This window comes from Gymnoscopelus braueri (assembly GCF_963280865.1).
Source record: "Gymnoscopelus braueri genome assembly, chromosome: 14".
NCBI lineage: Eukaryota > Metazoa > Chordata > Actinopteri > Myctophiformes > Myctophidae > Gymnoscopelus > Gymnoscopelus braueri.
In genome coordinates, this window is record NC_137619.1 from 11986610 (window position 1) to 12014225 (window position 27616).

At 40.1% G+C, this 27616-nt stretch overlaps 1 protein-coding gene across 2 annotated transcripts; it reads right to left on the minus strand.

Moving 5' to 3' along the window:
• Positions 1-3011: 3011 nt before the first annotated feature.
• LOC308100768 (potassium channel subfamily K member 1-like) lies at positions 3012-26810 on the minus strand. 2 transcript variants are annotated; one of them, XM_080449869.1, is made up of 4 exons: positions 26064-26810; positions 16928-17081; positions 13108-13349; positions 3012-5820 (listed from the first exon to the last, which is right to left on the minus strand). In XM_080449869.1, exons 1-4 carry the CDS (start codon positions 26422-26424, stop codon positions 5540-5542), a joined length of 1038 nt encoding a protein of 345 aa, XP_080305995.1. In that variant the 5' UTR covers positions 26425-26810; the 3' UTR covers positions 3012-5539. The 2 variants fall into 2 exon arrangements, with proteins under 2 accessions (XP_080305995.1, XP_080305996.1); XM_080449870.1 differs by lacking the exon at positions 3012-5820 and adding an exon at positions 8946-9540.
• Between the last annotated feature and the right edge of the window lie 806 nt (positions 26811-27616).

The following is a 27616-nucleotide window of genomic DNA, read 5'->3' on the forward strand; positions in this document are numbered from 1 at the left end:
ATAATACTGTGTGTGCGTGTGTGTGTGTGTGTGTGTGTGTGTGTGTGTGTGTGTGTGTGTGTGTGTGTGTGTGTGTGTGTGTGTGTGTGACTGTGTGTGTGTGTGTGTGTGTGTGTGTGTGTGTGTGTGTGTGTGTGTAAAAGATGCTGGGGGTTAGGATTAGACATTTAGAGGTTATGTTTAGGGGTTAGAGTTATGCTATGAATAGTAATGCAAACCTGCATGTGTGTGTGTGTGTGTGTGTGTGTGTGTGTGTGTGTGTGTGTGTGTGTGTGTGTGTGTGTGTGTGTGTGTGTGTGTGTGTGTGTTTTCAGATAGACAGTCAACATTCATTTTTCATAAGCCTAGTTGCCTGGTGGAACAAGCTGTCTCAGAACACTGCAACACTCTTGTACCGGACTTGTTGTTGTGCATTGCATGGTGCATCGAAAATAACAGATCTAAGCTCACAATGCCATGCGACTCATTGTGAACTGGATGCACGACGCTGGTATGCAACTAAGGCCTTAAAGCAACAATTGCCAGGGACCCCCAGAGGAGAAGATTTGTGTTAAAAAATATATCTAAATCATACAAAATAAAAGAAAATCTTTTCAATATTTAAAAGCAGAATAGCAGAAGCTGCACAGTACGGCAGAAAGTGACACTCTGTGAGCTTGTAGATCTGCTATTTCTGAATATCCAACGTGTAAATGGTTAAAGTGGTTCAAAAGATTGTGGTGCTGTATTAACTACTTTTGCTGGGGACCCCCTGGAACCCCCTAAGGACCCCTGGGGGTCCCCGGACCCCACTTTGAGAACCACTGCCTTACAGCATAATGGAAAAAGTAAACTTAGACCTAAACAATACCTCAGCTAAACCCCAGTTGTTACTGGTATTATTTTTAAACAAGTCTTCCCTCTTGTGTGATCACAGGAGATAGAGGGTATAAATATTCAAAAGAAAATGCAAATCCCCTTCTCTCTCCAAATGAAGAATGACAGATCACCTCTTCAGGATTCAGAGATGCATTCACAAATATCATTGCTGCCAGGTGGAAACCATGTATGTCCAAAACCATTTATTTTTGTATTACTATTATTAAGACAATATCGAAAATAGCTGAGCTACAAGATCTGCTGTAGATCTTCTATTTTCACTACTTTTGTGTGACACAGTCTCGTAAGATGATGTAAGACATTCATCTACAAAAAAACATAAAAAGTTGAAATATGGAGACACAAGGTTTCTGCCAGCGACAATATGCAAAGCAGAGAGGTTCAGTAAAAAGAAAAAAATAGGCTGACGTGTTTTAATAAAAACAGGGAAACGGTCCATGGGAAAATTGTGAAATTAAAATAAGCACATCTGAGCAGAGAGAGGAATATTATAGAGCTGAAAGCAGTCAGGCCTGGCAGGGTGTATTTAATTCGATGTTACTGTCTAATGGTCACATAAAGTACTGTGTTTCAACAGGGTCGAGACCCACTACCATTATTAAAGACTGGGATTTTGAACGTGATTTATTCATTGGCTACAGTTTTTGTCTGTGTACTAACTGAGAGTCCACACACACACACACACACACACTTTCTTAAGATGAGGGTCTTACAGTTTTTGGTCGACTCGAGTTTTAACAGCCTTGGTCTGAAGTGCAAATTGTTGCCTTTCATGTTCTTTCAAGAAGAAGCATTTCCTTTTAATCATTTTGTGGGGTTTATATATCTTTAATACGAGGACCTCTCATTCACCAGTGTTTCACCATGAGTGCTCTTCAAGGACAGTAAAGCTAAAGGTCCATTGTGTGTGTAGTACTTGAGAGAGAGCAGCAGCACATCTCTTGATGTCTTTGTGCACATGAAGAGCAGCGATTCCCAACCTGTGGGCCGGGCTCCCACTGGTGGGCCGCGAGGGTATTCCAAGTGGGCCCCCAAAATAATTTGCAGAAAGAATAAGATTTTATTGAAAATGTAGCATTAATACAAAAAAATATATATATATGTAAAAGGTTTGTGATGCCAATAAATAGCAACTTAAAAGTATACTTAGTTCCACTGTTCCAAGCCAGAACATAATTGACCAATTAAAATGAACATGCTCTGAAAAAGCAAGCAGCCCACCCATCTGACCACTTAACACAGCAGCCATGTTGGTGGTCAGATGGGTGGGCCGTGTAATGTATAGAGCTGAAGTGGTTAATGTATGTTTTGTAATAATTATCAAAATCTACAAAGTAACTAAAGTTGTCAAATAATTGTAATGGAGTAAAAGCATAATATTTGCCTCTGAGATGTAGTGGAGTAAAAGTATTGAAAATTGGAAATACTCCAGTAAAGTAAAAGTACCTCGAAATTGTACTTAAGTATAGTACTTGAGTAAATGTACTTTGTTACTTTACACCACTAAAAACAACCTTTGCTTCAAGCTTCCTCTGACTTTCTGCTCTTCATCTAATCTTGCATCATTGTTGTTTGTGTTATGTTGCAGTGTGCTTTTAATGCATCTATATTATCGTCGTCGGAAACCTTGCATCTCCATATTTCAAGCAAATGAAATAACGCAGTAATAGTGTGGCACAAAATAAGGAAAAAATAGCTCATGTACAAGCTCTCAACGCTGTAGATCTGCCATTAGTTGCTATTGTTGGTAAGTGGTTAAGTGTGTGAGGGGTTTTATAAATATTGAAAGAATGAAAAGTAGTATAGAGCTTGAGACTTATTAATAACTAATTGCCATTTCTTGAAAAGAATTTGGACATACAAGGTTTCCACCTGACAGCAACGATATAGTGTAGATTGATTGGAAACTCCATTTCACTCATTCAGATCATGGAATGAAAAGTCAGTGAATCAATTGTAACCAAACGTTTTATTTACAGTATTTTTAATGTTACATTAATTCTACATGAACCATGTTTACTCCATCTAGAAGACGTGTGCATGTTACTGATAGAATATTGGTGTGGTACTCAACTGTACCATTTAAAATCGCCTACAGTTTTTAGAGCTTCAATTATGTATGCAACTGAGGATAACTTTCAATTGGTGACATTTATTGACAAAAGTTTTACAGCCAGTCCCAAATTCCAAGACAAAACATCACCAAGTGCACAAATAAGATAAAAACACACTGAGGCAATAATGATGATGAGACAATGTCCTTAAGGATGACAATGTCCCTTCTCCACTGTGAGAAATTAAAAGAAGTGTAAGTGATATTTTTGGGTTAAAACAAAAAGTATTATGTGAAAAAAAGTAAAGCTCTATATTCTGATAATAGTAATCAATGTAGTAATCATTTCTACAGAGTGTTTGTTCAGTAACAGAGGTCTGTCTCTCCAGCTCTTTAGTAATCAGAAAATACATTTTCAGGTGGCTTGCCAATTTCATCCAAGCAGGGGAGTGCCCATTTATTAGCGTCAATAGTATAGGGTTTCAGTTCCAATTTTGTCGTCTTTGTATCATAACTTCCAATTTCACTTCTTTATCGTGTATTCTGTACAAGTTCTCACTCCTGATTGGATAACATTGCTATCCCGATGTGAATTTCAGAAAATGTATTGTCTTTTTACTAAAGAGCTGGAGACAGAGACACCCCTGTTACTGAACAGACACTACAGTATATATTATATCAATGATTACTATCAGAATAGCCAGCAATTTAACACTTATTTTAACAAAAAGAATATCGCTTACTGCACCTTGAAGATTATTAAGAATATTATTATGCACAACAAATATATATATACACTGGTATGAAATATACTATTACACACCACACAACAAATAAGTCTGCATTACAATCAAACTAATAATACACGCCTGTACAAAAGGGTCTTCAGTTTTCCAAAAAGAGGAAAGTGACATGACACTAGCGTTCACACAGCAGCACATATCTTTCTGAGAAAGATTTCCCTTTTCAATGAAATCCAACATTATAAAAATAAAATAAAAAAATTGATGATGAGGAGAAACATCGTACACGAACAAAATTAAGTTCACGTATGAAAGTTTAAAATTCCCTGATGTACACAATAAAATGTTTATAAATAAAACTGGAACTTACTACAATACAAGTGCATTCCTGTTATACATTTTCAAGTTTCCCTTTTATTTTCTCAAGCCGGATTTATACCTAGTTGTGTGATACCTAGTTGCGTGACACCGCACGCAACAAAGAAATATCAAGCCCTTCAGAGTACCTTTTATGCACGCATCTTCATGGATTAGGCTGCACATTTGATAACCTGTTTCGCGACATGTTTTAAAAATATATTTCGTCTTCGGTTCAAGTTCCATACAACCAGTGAAAACAAAAAAGATGTTTTCAAATTGTGTTACACGAGATATACAAATGGTCATCCATTTTTTGTTATTGCTCATAGCAAATTGTCCGACCCCTTGTTTACACATTATCCAAAACATTTAAAAAATATATAATTTCTCATAAAAATTGTCTCGTCTACGTAACCAAATGAGTTTCTATTTTTACCGAAATGGATTCAAGAATACCGTCAGTTCTCCTACATTAATGACACTTTTACAACACATAAATCTCTTTCAGGCAAAGTCAATACATTAAATGACAGTGCTAAATATTAACGGCTTCAAAATTGCATTGCAACCTGTTGAGGTAATACTCCATACACCAGTAAACGTTTATGTTTTCGTTTGTTATGAAATGTGATAGCAAGACTAGAATTTAAATAATTTAAGATTTCAGAGACGAATAATCTACACTAAAACTTCCCTACTCGTCCAATAAATAATGCAGCAGGTTAAGCTGTGCCCTTGTGAGCCAGTCTCCCTAATAAATTAAGCTTAAATACAATAGAAGGAAGGCAGTTCCTTTGTCCAGAGCTATTTTCACAATTTCTTATGTTTGTAAAAATGTTCTTATTAATTATTATATTTTTTTCTGAAATTGAAAATGTGTGATTTTATGACAAATTTAGATTTGCTTTTGAAATAATAAAAATATTTTCTTTTTTTAGGAAACACTGGCCTGTACTGCACAGCACTGAGTTGCACTGAATGTTATGCTAGAAAGAATACTATTCACTAAAACCCATGTGAGAATCACGTATCAATTTGGGTGGTCCCTTGCCATGAAAATATGCGAGAACCACTGCCCTAGAGCCTAATTTATACTGCGTTGCACTTCGATGCTGCGTGCCTACAATAGTCGACCTTCAAATTCATACATAACGCATGAGCTTGTACTGTAGGTCGGCTATTTTCGACTAAGTGTGCATTCTCCCTTACTTTCAAAAACAATAAGGTCTGCACACTGTATCATGCTCCAAAGTAAAAAGAAAATATTGGTTTCTTTTACACCATCATTGGACGTGACGTTTCGAGCCTTATCGACTCTTCGTCAGGTCTGATGAAGAGCTGATAAGGCTGGAAACGTCACGTCCATGATCCAGTGTGCGGACTTTAGTCTTTTTGGATTCTGACCTCTGCCCGGCACCTGGTGTTTAGTGAGTGGATGTGCATGCTTGCTTCTCCCTTACTTTCACATTGTCGTCCTGAAAACTAAAATCAGGGTGGGGTTTTATCATTCGATCATGGGATCGTCCCCGTTGTTAGAGGCCACCACGGGGACTCTCAGAAAGGAATGGACCTTGTCTTTGCCGTCGGGGGCGGCGGCGAAGGTGGTGAGACTGCTCTCGAACACGGTGCTGAAGGCCAGGTGGTCGTGCTCCAGGATGGCCAGCCGGTCCTGGGGCTTGGTCTCCTTCTTCAGGTAGAACATCTTCCTGAGCTGCTTCAGCTGCTGCAGCTCACAGAAGGTCTCCAGGACCACCAGGATGACGATCAGACCCAGGATCAGATACACTGTACACACAAACACACACACACACACACACACACACAGAAAGCGGAATTTCTTTTTTTTAATAAATGTTTTACCCGAGTGTAATTGTCATGTTATTTATGTTGAGTTGTGGTTGTGGACTTAATAGTATTTATCCTCCAAAATGTACCAACCAATATGATTTTGTTGCTGTTGGGCAGAAACATTTTTTCCCCATAGTTTAACTTTTTGTAAAAGTAGCAGATCTACAAGCTCGAAACGTGGCGTGAAGCGATGCGTTTTGAGCTTGTAGATTTGCTGCTTTTGCTATATATTTTAAATACAGTAGCAAAAATACTGAAAATACCAGATCGAAACGCTCAACTTGCTCACTAGTTGTGAGCTTGTCGATCGGCTATTTTCAGTATTTTTTCACGACACCTTTGAACCATACAGTAGGGCTTAGGTATCAGACTACTAGCTTTAGTCGATTATTTGGATTGTATGCATTGATTGGTTATACATTGAGTATTTTTTTTAAGTGCTTATTCAAATAAAGATTTTAAAAAGTGTTCTTTATTTGACTAAGCGAAAAATTAATTGATAGAATAATCGCTACGAAAATAAATAATCAATAGTTGCAGCTTTATGTCAGAGTAGCCCTTGTAGAGCCCAGTGTTGGAAGAGATTACCAACATGAAAATCATCTCTTACCATCCTCTACATTCTCTAATTGTAAGACTTCTTGTAAATTAAGTAACGCAGAACATTTGTTTAACAATAATTTTACTCTGAGAGAGCGTAAAATCCATTTTACACTCTCAAGAGTTAAAGATGTAATAAGAGTCCATTTGGTTACCAGCTCTCCATCATTTAGCTGGGGACCACCTGGAACCCCCTCAAGGACCACTGGTTGAGAACCACTGACCTATAGGAACACCAGAGGGCAGTGTGTAGCTGTGTGCTAAGGCTTTGTTGCATGTGGAAAGCAAGCAAGGAGAAGCAGGAAAATCCATGCCTGGATTATACACCACCAGGCCACCATATCGTCTCTGTTCGGTAGAAACCTCACATGTCCAAAACTGTTACTTTTCAGGATTCAAATTTAAAAAATCCAAGTTTTGAGCTTGTCAATCTGCTACTTTTGCTGATCTGCTACTTTTGAGACTTTTGTGTGACGCTGTAGTATGATCAAGTAGGGTGTTAATTTACAAAAAAACACAAAAAGTTAAAATATGGAGATGTGGTTTCTGCCCGACAGCAATGATATTATAGCCCAGGGACCCCCCTACCCTGTATAAACCGGCAGCAGCATAGAGCCCAGGCAGAGACCCCCAGGCCCAGGGTATATAAACCAGCCTCGAGGAAAATAAATAAGAGCTCATTAATTGCTCTTTTCGACTACAAGAACTTAACTGTGCCGTGTAACATTTCACAGGTTCTGGATTTGTTTTGCATGCGCTACGGCTCGGTTTCAGAAAAAAAGGTTCTTAGAACTTAATTTAGGCCCTGCTCAGGAGGTGGTACTGACCCTGAGTTCTGGGAGCCTAGAAGAACTTAAAATGTCAACATCTTTTGAAAATAGTGAGCTACAGCTTGTAGATCGGCTATTTTCACTGGTTTAATTAGTTTGTTTCATTTATTTCAATATTGATGGTGCTTCTGTAATGTTATTTCTTCCCTTGCTGTATCCAACAGTACTTTTCTTACTCTGTATCTGTAACTCTATAACTCTATATACTCTATAACTGCTGTGCTGCCTCTTGGCAACTGATTTCCCCCCGCGAGATCAATAAAGGTCTATCTATCTATCTAGTTTTTTTATGAACTACTTCCCCCTTCAGGGGTGGTTCTGGTTATAATGGGAACGAACACAAAAACGTCACATAACTTCATGGGTTCTGGAAAGTTTCAGGTTGTGGAATGTTCTGGGTTATGCTTCATAGTTAAAAAGAGACATATGAGACTGTATCGAGAAGACACACAGGATGATGAAGGTCATCCACAGGTGGTTGATTAACTGGGAACCAACCACAGATGAAAACTGGCTAAACATCTGTTGATATATAGGCCTAATCAAGAACATAACGTGCAGCACGCAAATGCGTTGGGGGTGTGTTCAACTCCAATTGTGTAAGTTAAGTGGCGCGTTACCTGGGCACAAAAGGTTTGTATTTAGTCTCTGAATTAGTCATGGGTGTGTTTTGGGACAAAACATAAATTAGACCACTTTTCCTATTCCCTCTGAAGAGCTAGGTGCGTTTGCACCTTGGCACATCATTAGATTATTTAAATGACAGATTCGGCGTGTTAAGAGTGGAGACAAACTTTATCTGCTGAGGAAATGGATCTGCTCGTGCACAAAGTGCACAACCTTCTACAGGAGCAGCATTAATGATGTCAAGAGACGGAAGAAAATGGCATATTTAGAGCATGCCAAGAATCAGGGCTTCCTCCTATAATGTCTCCTCGTTTATATCCAAGAGACATCTGTGATATCTTGAGTTATTCTCCATTGGTCTCTGGCATCCAGGGAGTGTGTGTGCACAGTTTCGCTGCGATCAAGCCAATGGTGCTTGAGATTAGCTGTCACAGACAGAAGGACGGACGGACTGGGTGCAAAACATAGTCTCCAAACATATTGTGTGCCAAAGTAGACATTATAATTGGGCCATTTTACTGTTTTTCTTTTTTGGTAAAAAGATAAATAATTATATATTTTTCTAATGTTTATTTTATTTGGGTCTAAAATTGTCAAAGTAACTTGTAACTGCAGTTTACAAATAATTCTAATGGAGGAAAAATAGCATTATTTGCCTCTGAGATGTAGTAGAGTAAGAAGCATTAATGTATCAAAACATGTCAATACAGTATAAAGTAAAAGTACCTCAAAACTCTAGATACAGTAATTGAGTAAAGGTACTTAGTTACTTTCCACCACTGCTTTGCTGGTACAGTATGTATTTACTGTGTGCCAGCACGACAGGACCTTAGGTTAATGGAAGAGGTGCATCAATGAAAGCATAACAATAAACAAGTAGCCACACACGCGTCATTGCTCGGATGCAATAATTAATTGCGACATTTAAAATAATTGCAGTAGCTTCAGCTCCTGAAATGTTTTTTTTTTTAATGTCTCAATAAATGATTGCGTAGGCGCTACAGTACCAGTGTTGTGGCTACTTGTAAAAAATAACACCAACAACACAACATCTTTTGGTTGCTGTTCAATGTCAGAGACAGACAACAATGTTTATTTATATGCCGAATAACTAATCAAAGTACAAAGTTTTGTTATTCCCCATTTTCTTTCCCCCGACCTCATCATTCTGATTTCACTTTTCTAGCACCCACAGTAAGAACCCAGACGACAGAGACAACAGAGAGGGTTTGAACACAAGAAGACGCTTGACACCCCGACACCAGTCTCAGTCTGTACCGGAAAATGATCAATGCAGAGCGGAAAACAAGGTGAAGCAAAGCGAAACTATTTGCGGAAAAAAAATCTAAAACCAGCACTTGGCTTTGTATTGCAGGCAAAACTAAACGGCCCTCGATGAGCACTCAAGACCCCCCTCGACAACGAGATGCTACATCTCCAGGAGGGGTTCTCCCTAATGCAGAATTTTCAAACATTCACCACATCATGTGATGTGATACCTTCTTCAGGTAGAACATCTTCCTGAGCTGTTTTAACTGCTTCAGCTCACTGAACGTCTCCAGACCCACCAACATTACTATCAGACCCAGGATCAGATACGCTGCACACACAAGCAAAGCGGAAATGGATTATGCCAGATACAGTAGGCCTTGTAGTTGGGTTGGGCGATATGGAATATCACTATATATTTTTGCTAATATCGATATCGAGACAATATCATTTTGTAATTTTTTTTGTCTATAGCGGAATTAACCGATCTACAAGTTCCCAACACGTCGCGATGTGACACGTTGTGAAGTGCAGATTAGGGATAAGTGGTTAAAACCCGGCAAAGACACACTTGTGCCATATCACAATATTACCACATCCAAAATCCCAGATGATACAAGTCTCATCTCATCAACGATATAATATTGATATGGCCCAGCCCTACTATGGAGAGCCTAGTGTTGATTTTGAAAGAAAAATAAAATCTACTAACATGTCACAATTTGAAAATCATCCCTTACCTTCAGCATGTTTATTTAGCCAGAGGAATAATTTCAGCCACACAGAATGTGTTAGTGATCAATAGGGACAGCAGAGGGCAGTGTGCAGCATGCTGCAGTTTTTATTTATTTAATTAACCTTTACTTAACCAGGCAAGACAAATGAAGAACAGATTATCATGTATTGTCCAGAGCAATCAAGAATCAGTGATCACTTATCATTATTATTTAAATTATATTTATTCAGGGTAGGTTCATCCAGCATGAATGTGCTTTTTCAGCTACTCCCTGCTTCACAAACAATGCATGAAAATACAGTGGTGGACATTTACCAACTACATTATCTGAACTTCTTCTGTACTTTACTTGAGTATTTGTATTTTTGGATACTTTCACACTCCACTATATTCTAGAAATACAGTACATCATTAATGAATCACTTCAGCCTGTTATTGATATTTTGGGGGAAATATTTTTTTATTTAGAAGAAAATGTACTTTGAGTACTTTGTCCACCACTGTGAAAATATAGAAGTAGTCTCCCATGCAATCATTTATCGAGACATTAAAAGAAAGCTAAGCTGCTGGAACGTTGTTGGTTTTGCATGTCTCAATAAATGATTGCATAGTGCTACCTGTGTGAGGCAACTTGTAAAGTAACACCAACACTACAACAACCTCTTTTGGCTGCAGTAAGAGGCCAGGTTTGTTTGCACTTCTAAATGACTTATCAAAGTATGAAGTTATTTCTTCACTCATTTCTTTTCCAAAACACCATTTCAATTTAGATTATTTGTCGTGTTAGAAGGTTAGAATCACGCCCATCATTCTGAGAGAAGTTAACACCAGATGAGTTACACACAAGTTAGTAACACAAAACGATCAATGCAAGCTGAGGAGTGAAAATATGATAGAAATGAAATATGAAAAAAGGAAAACGGCATGTGGCCTTGTAGTACAGAGTGCTGCAAAATGAAACGGACCTTAGTGAGCATTCACATTGGGCTTTAGCTGATGGAACCAAATGAGCTGATGATGGGACACTTTCCATTTAGTTATGAGGATCTTTGAAATGTAAAAGTTAAGAGACTCACTGGGTTAGATCCGGATACCTTCAAGCTGGACTATAGACCAGTGATTCCCAATCTTTCTCAGTTCAAGGACGCCCAGTTTGTAGGCGTTAGGCTATCTTTATCTCTAGGACCCACACCGGAACATCTTCAGTGTTTATTTAACTCTGAGAGCGTACAAATGTGTACGCTCTGAGTTGCAGACGTGTAAGGGTCCATTTGGACCTCTTGTGGACCCCTGGTGGTCCCCGGACCCGACGTTGAGAAACAGTGATATAGACCCTTTTTACTCAGCCACACTGAGGCCCCTATTTCAGCTTTCGGGGGCAGTTCGACGTGCGACATCCTGTTTTATCTGTTGCCACACCACTGTGGTTTTAATACTAGCAAAAACGTATTAATTTTTTTAATGTTGCCGATCCAAGCTGTTATTTTCGAGGAATAAATAAAAAAAACTTGCCCAGAATGTGGACGCCAGTGTTAAAGTGGTTAAATATTGTCAGTGCAAATAACCACACCCTTCAGGGAAACAAACATCCTGTAAAATAACTGCAGGCATTTCATGTTCAATACACAAGCCCTCATAATGTATGATAGAATATTCAGAATGCCCAGAATTAACTGGTTGCTAGAATCCAACGCAGTGCATTCAGTACATCTACTGTATCTTACTGGACAATTCTATATCTACTGCCTAGGAGTGCTAATTGGTACTATTTCGATTATTTTCTTGGCGAATATTCAAATCGATAACCTTTTCGATTAATCAATTTTAACCTTTTTTAATAATTAAACCCTATACTTAAAGATCCGTACACACCGATTCATTTGCATGAATTGACACTGCCGTTTGTGTTATTGTTATGAGTACATGCACACTGAGCGCGATTATAACAAGGGGATGAATTGACGTTTTTTTTTTGTTGAAATAATGTAAACTTTTTCACACAAATAAAAACATCAACCTGTATGAATGAGAAAACAGAAAGAAAAAAACATTTTGATGTGAAATAGTCGTTTTCTTTCGTATCGTTTATTTGTGTCGCTCCTGGTGTAATAACCTAACATACGTTAGCCCCCAGGGTTCATGTGGTTAAATAACACTGTCAAAAAAAAAAGAGAAATAGTGGTTTTGCAGGTTAGGAAACTCAAGCTGAATTTAAAGTCAAAGTTTCCACTCAGGATTCGAGTGGAAAGCCAACGTCTTAACCACTAGCCAAAAGGGGAATTCTCCCTAGGCCGGGGAAGATATTAGGCTTTTGGTCATCAGGCAGAGAATCTGAGCCACTATACTGCTACACTCATCCCCCTTTTGACCTCCTTCCCCACCAGGAAAAAAACGTATGTTACTATAATGGTTCTCAAACTTTTTCATGTCAAGGACCCCCAAAATGATATGTATTTGGCCGCGGACCCCCATCTTAAAATATGTTCCAGGGACCCCCAGAAGCAAAGCTTTGAGTTTTTATATATATATATATATATATATATATATATATATATATATATATATATATATATATATATATATATATATATATATATATATATATATATATATATATATATATATATATGCGTTTCGCCGTGAGCTTCGTATACGCGTTTCGCCGTGAGCTTCGTCAGGTGCTATACAAAAGTTTGTTTTTTTTGTATAGCACCTGACGAAGCTCACGGCGAAACGCGTCGTGCTAATAAAATACTATAATGCAGTAGTAAGTTGTCCATCTGTTCCCTGGAGTGTGCAGTCCCTTCCTTGAAGGTCTATTCCCTTTTTTACAATTTATATGCCTGCTGACTAGACTTGCACCTCCAACAGGGTTTTTTGGATGTGCAGGAGTCCCCTTTTTCGTTATATATATATATATATATATATATATATATTTATTAAAAGATTTTCACAATTTTTCAAAAATATCAGATCTACAAGTTCATAGCACAGTACTACGCTATGAGCTTGTATATCTGCTATTTTTGAATAGCCAAATAAATCCTAAAATGACAAACAGATGCGTTCCAGGTCTTAATTGGTTAACCACTAGCCTAAAGGGGAATTCCCCCTTGGAATGGGGGACATATTAGGCTTTTTTCAGCCCTAATTGGTACTCACCCGTGATGCCCACTTTGTAGAGCTCTCTGAACTTCTGGTCGAAGGCCTCCCCGGGCACGTAGTCGCCCAGGCCGATGGTGCTGAGCGATATGAAACAGAAGTAGAAGGACTCCAGGAAGTTCCAGTCCTCCTCCAGCGCCGAGAAGATGGCGGCGGGCACCAGGAAGAAGCAGGCCACCGCCACCGCGGCCAGCAGCGCGGCGTGGACGATGGCCACCAGCGGTTTGGACAGCCCCCAGCGTCTGTGTGGACAGGGTTTTGCATGGATTAACACATTGATACCTGGAACGCATCTGTGTCACTTTAGATGTCTTTGGCTATTCAAAAATAGCAGATATACAAGCTCATAGTGCGGCACCGAGTGCCGCGCTATGAGCTTGTAGATCTGCTATTTTTGAAAAATCTTGAAAAAAAAAGTTTTAGATTTTTTTCAAAAAACTGTTAGGATTTAGATTTTTTTAAAGAATCGCCTCAGGTCTTAAAGGGTTAAAGCAAAATAAAATCTTACGACTGAAACATTTTGTGAGGCCAAGGCCAAGGCGTGAAAGGAGCCCCCCACATAGTCCGTGAGCCAGGGGGGTTGGTCAGTACCATCTGAGGGGAATAATGCTCATAGTGATTTTTGTCAAGGTATGCATGTCTAGAGTTAGAAAATATGTGATAGCATTGCACCAATGGTAGCTTTATGAGTGCTATCATGCATTTTATTTTATAACACTAGGCGAAAATGACATGGGTCAATATATGAAAACATACTATTAACCCCACCCAAAAAAATATACAAAAGGTTTTTCAATTGGTTCCGGTACCTCTAGGCATGCTTAAGAACATACAAAAAAATCTAGGAAATTATATTTCTCGTAAAGCCATCATTTTCAAGATGGCGTCCAATATGGCGGTCAGGAGCTTAAATGGCTTTATGATACTGTTCAACCTAGAAAAGGTGGTTTCATAGGTATATATAATCTATTTCTAATGTTATATTTTCACTTGCTGGTCAGTCTTTGGCCCATGTGCTAAAGGTCAGGTCAAGGTCTCTCTCGCACCTTATCGTCCAACCAGGTGTCCAAGCAGGCAGCAGATATGGTCACTGGTTGACATGTACAGTAGACCCTATTCACATCACATTCACAATTGACATGGAGCCGTTTGTTGACACCTTGCAGGTATGGAATCAGCCAGAACGGTTCTATAATGTAATTGTGCATCCCGGTGGGATGCATGTTATACAGTCATTCTTCAGCTGCATTGCAAAACTGATGCAAGGTTCAGCACTAGAAGTGGAAATGCATGTGGTTGCAGACAGGCGTGTTCAGTGGTAAGTCAGCAGCACTGTGTGTATCAGTGTATCAGCAGCACTCTTGAAGTGGTTTCTATCAACTGGGCCAAAGACATTTGAACAGATACAGCAGTGGCCTACCTGGACACTGCACATCTCCATCCTACTGGCTGACAGTGGGTAGACAACTTCTTCCTACACTTCACATCCACCAGTTTGAATGTGCAGGGTTGACATTAACTTGTCACCTTTTCTCTTATGAAGCACATGATGAAGTACTTCTTCCGTGCTGGCCATGTGCAGTGTGCTTGATATCTAACCCAGTGCCTGCCGAAGATGCATGTGCTCCATGTCATAGAGGCTAAGCTAGACCTTGTCTGTCAGCACCATGATGGATTCTGGATCACCGTCTCTGCCATAAAGATCAGGAAAGATGATGTCATGATGCATATGAGTGGAGTGGACTGAAGCCTTCCCCAAAATGTGCAGAAACAGTAGAGGGAGTTGAAGCACTGGTGTGTCTTGGTCATAAAATATTGGGGTGTATCCTTACACACAGAAAGATCACGCCCTCATCTCTTCAATCCCATCATTGGCTAAATTGCCCCCACGCTGTTGTGAATGTTGTGGATAGTAATGTCCTTTACCCACATGAGATGTCATCATGAAGAGCAAGAACATTAAGCAGAAGCCATTGAGCATGTTGTACACCTTCAGTGCTGAGTGCTGACGATAGATAGGCCTACTGCATTTAGTCATGAGGCAAACTTCACCATAATTTCCTATGTCCCTGATGCAGCCATCTCTGGAAAGGGTGTGGTACACATGCTCAGTGATTAAACTGATCCTGTCCTGTTGGTGTATTGGGGTGCATCAGGTGGACCTACAGTGTAAAGTACTGATGGAGCATTGGGATGGGACAGTCTTATATGTATGGCAAAGGCAAGATCAGAGCACACAACACTTTGCTGGCAGGGAACTTCCCGAGCTACCCTGATGTGCTGGGTGAGGTGGGTGCCACAAGTCAATGGCACTTCCTCCAACACCGACCAACCTGTTGCACCACATGTGGGCTCATTTACAAGTGATGTTGTGGAAAGTGGCAGACCACCAAGCTCCACCTGACAAGTCATTTGACGTCACAAAAATTGGATGGGAGATCCAGGATATTCCTGTTCCTGTCATTGCTAAGGGTGACCCGGCACCGTCAGAGCTATGTGACATGGTGCAATATCAATTTAGGGCACAGAGTAAGAAGTGCATCACTGATGTACTGTAACTGCTCTGGTGAAGATGTTTACTGATGATATGTTCAAGCTACAGATGAGGAGTGATGTCAATCAGGAGGATACTTGTAAGGATGAGGTAGAACAGGATGTGGGTTGGAGAATACAGATGTAGTTGCAAAAGATACATATTTGCCATTAGATTATATAAGATTCATGTTATTATGAATACCAGTTCTTGTGACATGTTAATGACACTTTTCACAAAACAAAATCATGAATAAAGTGAACCATGAATGTTCATCAAGTTGTTTCCATTTGTTGTTCTCCCAGAGGTCAAATTTGACCTTGACCTGACCTTTAACATGATTGACCTGATATTAAAAAATAACAACAGGAATGGATTCTACACATATGAAAACCCTAAAAAAGAGGTATAAAGAGGTATTCTAAGACAAGAGGATTAAAAGTAAAAAATTGCCAGGCGTGTGTTTAGTGGCCATTTTGGATATTTTCTTACACACTTGCACTATATTCTGTTTATTGGATTTCATAATACATTTCCTTAGAATCTATGTATGTAAACATGGTTTTAAATCTTTAGGTCATTTACAAAGGAACCCTTTGTGTTCCATCTTTCATTAAAACCGAAGTAGATGGAAGATTGAACATGTATTCTCCCTTTGTGCTCCATCTTTCATTAAAACCGAAGTAGATGGAAGATTGAACATGTATTCTATCGCTAGTTTGACCACTTCAAATACTCTTTAATCTTAAAATAACGAATAACCAAGAATAGGCTATCTACAAGCTTACAACACGTCACAGACGCGTTGTAAGCTTGTAGATAACCTATTTTTGGTGAGTGGCATTCTTCCATAGAAGACATGCTGACTTCTATGGAAGCCAAATGACTGAAATCAGTCGTGGTGACTAAGAACTTTAATCTATGGCGTTGACACGATCGTGACATTTTACTTATTTTTTTGGGGCATTTAGCATCGGAACATATAAATACAAATTTCCTTTCTGTTTGGCTTTTAGGGTTTGTGAACAAAAATTGGATAGGAAAGATATGACCAAGTAACGTAAATATACTAAGAAATGACTGACAATAACCGATTGTTACACCTCACCAATAATCAAAATAAATATTGTATGTCCAAAATAGGCTATATTAAATAATTTTACACTTTCATAACGGTTCCAGGTAGATCTGCTATTTCCGATTTTTTTTTAACTGTATGACCATTTTTCGACGTGTAAACGATTATGCAAACAACTGCGATCAGGGTGATAATTGTGACAGGCCCACCTGTGGATGTAGGAGATGGGCCTCCGCGTGCTGAAGACCATGATCCTCTGCACCACGGCGGTGAGGAAGAGGAGGGTGAAGGGGATGCCTATCACCGAGTAGACGATGCAGAAGGCTTTACCCCCGTCGGACAGTGGTGCTGTATGGCCATATCCTGTGTACACACAATACAGAATTGTTGTTATATTATATATCTCTCTCTCTCTCACACACACACACACACACACACACACAATAAGGATAAATTATTAAGTGAGATTATGGGACAATGATTACATAAATCGCTTGATCGCAATTATTTGAGTTTATCACAATTTAGCATAATTGTCTGAATTGTTTCCATTCATCTGTATAAGTTCATCTGTTGAAAAATTAACAGCTGATCCACAAGCTTCGTTATTTTTGAAAGTCTCAAATTGCTACATGCATGGCCTGTTTTGGGCAAAGTAAATTATTTATTTTGATTATTGGTAATGGTCATTGTCATCCATTTCTTTGTATATTTAAAGTTATTTGTCATATCTGCCCTATGCAATTTTTGTTTACAAACTCTAAAAAGGTCTACAGAAAGGTTTTTCATTTATACATTCCAATGTTCAATGACAAAAGTACAACTAAATCTTTAAATCACAATTAATTGTCAACTAAACTTTCATAATAGTGACAGCCAATCCATAGGAGGCATACTGAACCCTGAGAGGGTGTTACTATAAGAGAAGGTGACATGTTCTGGTCAAGTGGACTTGGCAACAGTGTTAAACATTCCATGGCACTCTGACAGGACCATGTCAATTAGACTCATCAGTCACTGGGGAATTATTTGTGTGTGTGTGTGTGTGTGGGGAGTCACCTATTGAATTTCATTTCTGTGTATCAGTTCTGCAAATACGTTGCAACACACAGCTGTTTTAGCTACTTTAGAAAACATCTGAAGCTATAAGTTCTGGGTTCCCAAACCTCAGGGTTATTACCACTTCCTGAGCAGGGCCCAATTTAGGTTCTGAAAACCTGATCTGAAACTGAGCCATAGCATATGGAAACAAACCCAGAACCTGTGAAATATCGTCTCTGTCGGGTGGAAACCTCATATGTCCAAAACGGTTACCTTTCAGGATTCAAATAAAAAAGCATAAAAAGTAGAAGATCTACAAGCTTGTAGATCTGCTACTTTTGATGCTCTTTAGTGTGACGGTGTAGTATGATCAAGTAGGGCGTCCATTTACGAAAAAAAATCAATAAGTTAAAATATGGAGATAAGAGCTTCCTGCCCGGCAGCAATGTTACATGGCACGGCACAGTTCGCTTAGTTCTTGCTGTGGAAAAGAGCCATTTCATATCTATCTATATAGACATGTGACCATAGTGCGTGGTAGTAATTGCAGACTCTCGAGAGTTAAACACAGTGTAGACTGGCGTCCCGGAGATAAAACATGGCATCAGATCTGGGTCTGTGGCTAAAGGCATATCAAAAGTTAGATTTTCTACTTTTCTATTTGAGACTTAATCTTTTTTATATTTAATGTAAAAAATATAAATGTTCAAATAGAGATTTGTCGCTCATAATGACAGAAAAGGAATTTTAACAAAAACAATACTGGTACCACCTGTAAATAGACCGTTAACCCTGTTCACACTTCACACTTCACACTTGAAATGCCTGCACTTCAGTAATAGTAAGTAATACTTCTATGGCATCATGTGTGAACGCCATAGTGAACGCATCCTACTGTACCTTGTCAAAATGCCTGCATTGTTATCAAGGCATGCCAAGTATGAGAACAAAGCGTCACTAAGTATACCAGTCCCGTCATGACAGAGCGCCATGATGGTTCTTACATAAGTGTGTCTAGCCCATTAACCCATTAAGACCTGGAACTGTGTCATTTTTTGATTTGAGCTAAAAAGCATTATTTTACACTTTGGGCTATTCAAAAATAGCAGATATACAAGCTCATAGCGCGGCACCGAGTGCCGCGCTACGAGCTTGTATATCTGCTATTTTTGAAAAATCTTGAAAATGTGTGCAAATCTTTGAATATATATATTTTTAAAGCAAACATTTTTAACTCAAATCTTTGCTTCTGGGGGGTTCCTGGAACAAAATATTTTGATGGGGGTCCACGGCCAAATACATATAATTTTGGGGGTCCTTGACATGAAAAAGATTGAGCACCACTGATATAGAAACATATGTTTTTCAGAATACTGTTGGGATTTAGGAGACATGTAGAATCGGCTTCAGGTCTCAATGGGTTAAGACCTGAGGCCGATTCTACAAATGCCTTCTAAATCAGCAGTTTTCACACTTTTGAGATTTTTTTCTAATTTAAAAACAAAAATAAATAGCAGATGTACAAGCTCACAGTGCGGCACAAAGTGACTCGCTGTGAGCTATTTTTGAATAGACAACCCTGGAAAAAATCTGAAATGACACATGAGCGTTCCCGGTTTTAATGGGCTAGTCAACAGAGAGGGTGTGTCTCTGCTCTCTACAGTAGATAATGTTTGAAACCTAAACAAGGAACTGTCAGGTTGATCTACACGACTGATAATGTATTCCTGTATTCTGAAACATCAAGGATAAATACTGACAGTGCCATATGGTGGGACTAAAGTTCCTCAGGAAACCTCAAAGGGGTGCAACAGTTAATTGAACTAATCAATGTAATTATAAGAAATAATTGGTAATCAATCATTTCATGAAATAATTTATCGCTATTTTGGACAAGCCATTATAGGCATAAAATGTCCCCAAAGAAATTAATTAGTTAAAAAAGCCAATCTACAACCTCACTCAGTACTTTTTGCATGACACCGTTGTGCATTTTTTTTGGTAGAAAATAGTGCTTCTAGTGGTTAAAAAATAGTGGTTAATCGGTTTGTTGATACATAAAGAACAAGGAGTTTTAAACATGCTTTTCGATTACTCAAATAATCAAAAAAGTACTAGATAGAACGATCGTTAAGAAAATATTCTATGGCACTTGCAGCCCTAGATGGGACTAAACTCCCTGAGGAAACCTAATGTGGAACATGGCCCTACTGTACAGAGGTGATACACCGCTGATATCTGTGTAGTCCTGTATTCTGACACCTCAAACATAAATACTGCCATATGCTGTCAAGGGAGTCAAGGGACTAAAGTTCTTCCAAGAAACCGAATGCCATCTGCCAACCATAGTGTTTTGCGCAACTCAAGATAAGAAAAGATAAAGATGGCCTATGCACCGCATTTGTTCTGACGGAACCAACAGTCAAGATATAGGCATTTTAAAAATGTGCTGATAATATGTATTGTGTTCGGGGAAGAGCACTTGTCTTTTACATGTTTTACATTCATTCATACTGAAGAAGGAAGGGAAGTCTTTTTATCTCCCAGTAATAAAATGTTCTACTGGAAACTAAGACAGTGTGCGGACTTCCCTTCCTTCTCCAGCGTATGTATTTTAGTTCAGCGCCTGTCAGAATCAGAAGGAGAATCCAGCCTGTCTATTTTTGTTGGGATGTGCATGCTTCTCTTTGGACTCCATTACATGAATTCATAGTGACTGTAGATAAACAAAACCTTTGTTTGCACATAATCTACCTAGACTAACACCTGTCCTGCGGCATGTACTGTCCCTGGAATGTATGGTGTTGTTTGGATTAATACACACAGTGGTGGGAGAAGTATTCAGATTATTTACTTAAGTAAAATAAAAAGCAATACCACACAGGGATTCCGCCAGACCAGTTTAGTGTAGTACCTAAAGTCAGAAGAATATACCATAATGGTGGGTGTTCCATCATGTATGTCAATGGTTCTCAAACTGGGGTCCGGGGACCCACCAGGGATCCTTGAGGGGGTTCCAGGGGGTCCCTGGCAAAATAAGTTAATATAGTATCACAATCAGTTTAACCACTTTTAACTTTATTTGAAAATAGCGGATCTACAAGCTCACAGCGCCTCGCTATGCTACACCTTGTGAGCTTGTAGATCTGCCATTTTCAAAAAAATCTTGAAATTATAAAACAAAAATTGGATTTGTTTTGATAACTTTTAACAACATAAATCTTATATGGGGATCCCTGGCACAAAATCTTTTCGGATGGGGGTCCGTGGCCAAATCCATTTTAATTTGGAGGTCCTTGACATGTTTGAGAACCACTGTCGTACGTGCACTGGGGCTGAACGATCATCATCATATTGAGGTATTACAGTTTGTCCATATTGTGCAGCCCCAGCGTGCGTATGAATGAAACGAGCACTAACGGGACAGTGTCACGTACGTACTGTAAATGCGGCCACTTGTCGATCAGCCGGTCAGATGTCCCGCGCCTCCCTACCTGCCCACTCACGTTCACCTCTCATTGAAAAGGAATTACAACAAGGCACGTTGATCACTCCCCGTGGGAAAAAGCCCTTATTGTAGCTGGTAAAGGTGGGGCTGATTTTAATTACTTTACGTGCTGCTGGGTTGCTTGCTTAAAAAAGGAGCACTTCACCAACTTTCAACTTCATCTTCATAATTATAATTGGTCCACTAATGCTCAATATGTCTGTCTATTCACTCTGTGTTTCATTGGAGGGCTGTGGACAGTTCAGAAACCTGCCTACCCATGACATCATCGATGGGTGACTTCAAGCTAATAGAAACCTAAGTCTTTCTCTCCCTGGAAACGTTAGCATACTGAAATAGAAGCCATTGTTCTTGCATCATTACATTTTTTAAAGTTTGAAATCTTGATTATCAAACTTTCCACCCGGTGATGTCCACAGCCCTCCTATGAGACACAGTGCGAGTAGACAGAAAATGTGCCATCTTATAAATATGATTAGTGAGGACCAATTATATGAAAAAGGGGAGTCCAAATGGACCCTTCCTGGTCTGCAACTCTGAGAGCGTATAAATGGAACCAAATGGACCTGTAAGGGTCCATTTGGTTCCATTTGTACGCTCTCAGAGTTACTGGGGTCCTTGAAATTAAAACGTTTGAGAATCACTGTCCTACTATAAGGTCGGGAGCCTACCTCTAGATGAGGTGGCCTGGCCTACTGGGGCGGTCATAGCTGAGTGAGTAGAGAGGCTGCATGGGAAACAGAAGGTCCCCAGTTCACGTCCCGGCCCTGGTCTATTTGATTTATTTATATTTTATATGGACGGGAGAGCGCATATTAATGAACACCACACATAAAATTCTGTGTAAATACACCGGATTTAGCAAGAATGCTAATTTCCATCCGTAGTCCCCATACTGAAAACAAGCAACATTACAAGAAAGAGCACATATAAACATTACTAAAAGGGTACAAACAGAAGAGAAAAAAATAAATCAACAGTAAAAAAAAGGCCTAGTTTTGACCAAAATACAAGACACTCTAGAAAAACCTACATTTTATCCTATTTTAAAATGTTCACGTTTGATCCATCATTTTAGTTGGGCTGAAAAGATATAAAGGATGGACTCTCTCTTAAGTTAGTGGGTAGATTGTCAAAGTGTCCCAGAGCAAGACACTTAACCCCTAGCTGCTTTCTCCGAGGCGCTGCCCCCTGTAGTCACCACTGCTCCTGATACAATGATGGATTACGATGGATTAAATGCAGATACATACCACATTATGGTCTTTGTCGGGTGGAAACCTCATGTCCAAAACGGTCACTTTTCTTTTTTTTTAACTTAATTTTTATCCCACGATTTTGTAACCCAATTTTTTACACCCAGTGTCAATTGTCTATGTAATCCTGGGCACTACCTTCCCTCTGCCAACCTAGGGAGGCCAGGGCCGAGCTCATGCCTCCTTCAATGCATGAGAGCCAACAGACCTTCTTGTCACCTGACAGGGGAGGGTTTCTCTGGTTGGACGTAGCGCGTGGAAGGAACAAGTTATTCCAACCAGTTCCTTTCCCCTCCATCAGGCGCCCCGGCAGGCCAGGGGGAGGCAGTACGCAGTATAGTGACCAGGATTACTGCATGTTTTTGTGAGGGTACCTACCCTACCCTAAGGAACACGGGAGAACGTGCAAACTCCACACAGAGAGGCCCTTTCGCCAACCCCACCTAGGGTATAGAATCTATAGATACACACGGAGATAGACGGGAACGCCCAGGAACGCCCTTTCGATTTTGTCTCGGGGGAAAACAGAACGATCTGCCTCATAGAGTTACATCATACACGATCGTTTGGATCACTTTCAGAGCTATTTTATGGACGATAGAAACATTGTCAGCTAAAAAAAATCCATCAGAAGGACAGCTGGAACACAATCGTCCACTCGCCCTCGGAAAAGTTGACTTATTAAGATATATGTGACTAAAAAGACCAAACATTGCCAATCTATGAGCTCACAGCGCTCATAGACTGTGACTGTGACCTAGATTGGCAATGTTTGGTTTATGTTCCCCCCAGAATACGTAAGCTGGGGTTCATGTGGTTTATCAGATTATCTTTATATCTTATTGCATGAGTCAAGTTTCAGCACAAGCACCACTGAGATCGGAGATCTGTTTCCCTCTTTCCATCTCCGTCTGAATACCAAAACACTCGCCCTAAAACACAGTCGCCCCGGGGCAAACCCGCCGGGATTCACCTGGTATTCCTAAACGTAACCTCAGTAAAACTATGCCTAAACATAACCTTATTCCTAAACGTAACCTCAGTAAAACGGTGCCAAAACATAACCTTATTACTAAACTGAACCTCAGTAAAACTATGCCTAACCCTGAACTTATTTCAAACCTTAGCCTCTGTAAAACAAATACAAGAATACAAGAACCGCTGGTCGGTGAAAAAAATGGGGGCGAGCGTGTTTTGGGGCGAGTCTTCTGGTTACCTCCCGTCTCTCTCTTTGTTACCAAACATGTTTACATATGCACAGTGTTTAATCGCCTGGTAGAGACACCATTACAAGATATGATCAATTATTCTTACCATAATATCAAAACCCAACAGCCATTAAGTCATCAATAATGTTTATAGTGAATTTGAAGTACATTTTAGAGACTGTTTTGTGAACGGCACGTACCGACGCCATTACCATTTGGCGAAGTGCGTCATTTAATATCATGCAGGATTTACACACTGCTTTAGCTCCGTGTTCATTGCCAGATCAACAATTGTGTTTTCTATAGGTTTTTAAACAAGGATAGTCTAGGGTTTGGCTTGTTTTGTGTGTAAATCACTGCATGTTGACTGCGTTTCCAAACTGTAATGGCGTCGATGTCTCCTGTACTTGGAATTCACTAAAAGATGTTCTATAAACACCATTGATGAATGAATGGCTTTTGCTTTTTGATATTATGATAAGTTTAATTGATCATATCTATAGAAAATGTAATAGTGTCTCTTACCAGGCGATTAAATCCGATAACCTCGGGCCATTGTGTTGTGTTGGATCCTCTGTCCAGGACAACATTCCAATCGGACTCTTGTTTAATTTGCTAATGTACTGTAGCATTCCTTGTCGAGTGGCAACAAGGTTCTGTGCCTGTGATCTGGCAAGCCATGACGCCTGCTTTTAAATTGGTATACTTTTGCAGCATATGAGTTTGAAAACCCCACATCCCTCCGTCTATACCAGCTGGGGGAAATCTGTGTTTTCCCCTGAGCGACTCCGCCCCCCTAGGTACGACCCACTGATGACACTACGCCGTGTGGATGTATAGGCACTGATGACGCGGAGGAGATAACACGCCCCCAGCGTCCCCTGCGGGAATCGCACCAAGGACCTTCTAGCTGTGAGGCGACAGCGCTACAGACTGCGCCACCGTGCCCCCAAAACTGTCACTTTTCAGGATTCAAATTCAAAAATAGTAAAAGTAGCAGATCGACAAGTCTCAAAACTCATTTCGAGCTTGTAGATCTGTTACTTTTGACGCTGTAGTATGATCGAGTAGGGCACTAATTTACAAAAAAACACAAAAAGTGAAACTATGAAGATATGTGGTTTCTGCTGCCTGACAGCAACGATATGTAAAAACACACTGTGACAAATACCGCAAAGGAGTGCAGACCAAATTATTATTATTACTGTAATGTCGTCGGGCTGTCAAAGAGCAAAATACTTCCCCTTCCTTTTACAATGAAGTTACAGTTATGTTCTATTTTTGGCCCTACAGCGGGCTGTTCCCTTTCAGGTAAGGCAAGTTGTAGGTTAGGGTGTTGTGTTACGTTGTCAGATCAGGTGCTGCTGGGGAAACGAGAACAAAGGCCTGCATGTGTGGAAGTGGGAATGCAACCCCCGAAAGCAGCATGGTGATGATGCTGTGAATTAAACTTGATTAAAAAAGAGAAGCCAGGTCTATACTGCACATTGTCATTGTGTGAAGGTGACACCCACAAAATAGCAGGCAACAAGGCATCCTATCAGGTTGTGAGCTTGTAGATCTGTTATTTTGATATTTTTGTATTACTTTTTTTGAAGAGCATAAAATATCACATGAGAACAAAAATGTATCTTAAAAATAGCCATTAATTACAAATCATTTAAAATAATTCCTAAAAAATATCTCTCTTTAAATGCCTACATTTACAATTTAAGCATAGGAGACGCCTTATCCAGAGTGACTTACAATAAGCAAGGTAAATAATCATACATAGATACTGTAGAATGCACTCAATGCAGAGAGAACAGTAGTGCATCAAGAAATCAGGATACCAGGTAAACAATGAACCTAGCTAGCATCTGTCTAAACAGCATGCTGTCTAAATAACATTCTTTACTTTGAATCTATACTATATTAAATTTGGATACCTGGTAAACGATGAACCTACCTAGCAATAGCATCTGTCTAAAAACAAACTATCTAAATAACATGTGCATTTGAAACTGAAACTATAGGATACCAGAGGTAAACAATTAACCGATGGCATCTGTCAAAATAACATGCCATCTCTAAATTACATTTGTGGTTAAGAAAAAACGAGTGCACACACACACACACACACACACACACACACACACACACTTGGATTAAGACTATCGTGTATTTGATCGAGTCTGACTTTTGCTTTCATACAGTAGATACAAAAGCAAAAGTCAGACTCGATAAAATACATGACAGTCTTGATCCAAGGCTAGCGCGCGCACACACACACACACACACACACACACACACACACACACACACACACACACACACACACACACACACACACCTGTGGTGGACAGCACCGTGCTGGCGAAGAACAGCGCCGAGGTGAAGTCCCAGTTCCAGTTCTCGGACGCGTTGTTGAGGATGGACACGCCGTAGTTGCTGGCCTCCAGCGCCCGGCGCAGGAACTCCTCCAGGCGAGCCTCGCTCAGACACTCGTTGTCCCGCAGGAACTGGCGCTTGGTGTCGCGCAGCTCGCGCCGCAGCCGGTCCTCGTAGGGCAGCTCCACCGAAGAGAAGACCACCGCGCCGAGCACCAGGTACAGCAGGTAGCCCAGCACCAGCCCCACGAAGCAGCACGTCGAGCGGTGCGTCCGCAGGAGCCGCGCACCGCACGAGTTCACGCCGCTTAGGGACTGGAGCATTTTTATTTATTTTTTAAAAGACTGACGGACAAAGCCACACGGTCAAATGAAGAGCGGCTGCCGGCACCGCTAAAAAGAAAAGAGTTCCTCTCCGCTCCTTTAATCTCCAGTCTCCTCTCCTCCGAGGCTAGTATTTAAGAAAAGAGTTCCTCTCCTCTCCTCTCCTCTCTCCCGAGGCTAGTATTTAAGTGTCGTTCCAAATTCAATCATATAAACCCAGAAATCTCTTATTTCTCAGGCTCAGGGAGCCTCATAAATAAAGCCGTATCTTTCACGGACAAAATGTTCATTTCACGGTTAGAAACACCCTTAAAAACTGCTTCTTTCATGGACAAAAACACTCCCTTAAAAAGCTCCTTTCTTTCGTTTGCCTCCTCTTTGTGTCAGTGATGTGGCCGTTGAGAGAGAGGAAGGGTGACGTCGCGTGCTTGATTTGTGCGTCGTCGTAGGACGGTGTGGCGTTAGTACTTTGGCAGATCTACAAGCTCACAACGCGTTGCTTCCGCGACGCGTTGTGAGCTTGTAGATCTGCTAAAGTACAAATCGAGCTTCGAGACGAGTCTCTTCCCCTTTCTGTCCAGGTGGTGTGGTATAGAATATCCCATGGTTCGAAGGGACAGGCGTATGTATACCCCCCATGGTTCGGAGGGACGGTCACAACGTTATTGGCTTGTTGGTTGACAGCCAGGTAACCCCCAGAGTACTGTCGTCACTCTCATTCTGAATTCGCTCTTTGATTTGATTTGATTTGATTTGATTTGATTGGGGGGGGGGAAAATGATTTGAATTAATTGTGGTAAAAGAAATAAGTAATCAGTAATCACGATATAACTTCAACCCAGGATAAACACATCAAAGCGTTGTTTCCAATGTGGTCCTGCAACATAAAAAAAATAGTCCAATAATAAATATCGATATTAACACGAGAAAGAGAAGAGGCCTAAGTCTGGAGCCCTGCAGAACGCCACATGAAATACATTTTTCATCTGACAGCACACCATCAACATCTGTTACCTGTGTCCTCTAGTAACCCCTAATGAGTGAGTGAGTGATTGACTGATTGATTTTATTTGGTAAACATTTATACATGAGAGCATATATGCATGGCAATAAGTGCATGGCAAAGGGTGTATTTTTGCCTAGCAAAAGCCTTTGTGTTGGATGTGAATATGGGTATTGAGAAATAAAATGC

Excerpts from the sequence above, each read along its gene's own strand:
- LOC308100768 (XM_080449869.1), bottom strand. The coding sequence starts at position 26,424 with ATGCTCCAGTCCCTAAGCGGCGTGAACTCGTGCGGTGCGCGGCTCCTG. Across the intron at positions 13,350-16,927 it reads CCCATCTCCTACATCCACAG|ACGCTGGGGGCTGTCCAAAC; the intron begins GTGGGCCTGTCA and ends CTGTCCACACAG. Across the intron at positions 5,821-13,107 it reads CTACAAAGTGGGCATCACGG|TGTATCTGATCCTGGGTCTG; the intron begins GTGAGTACCAAT and ends TTGTGTGTACAG.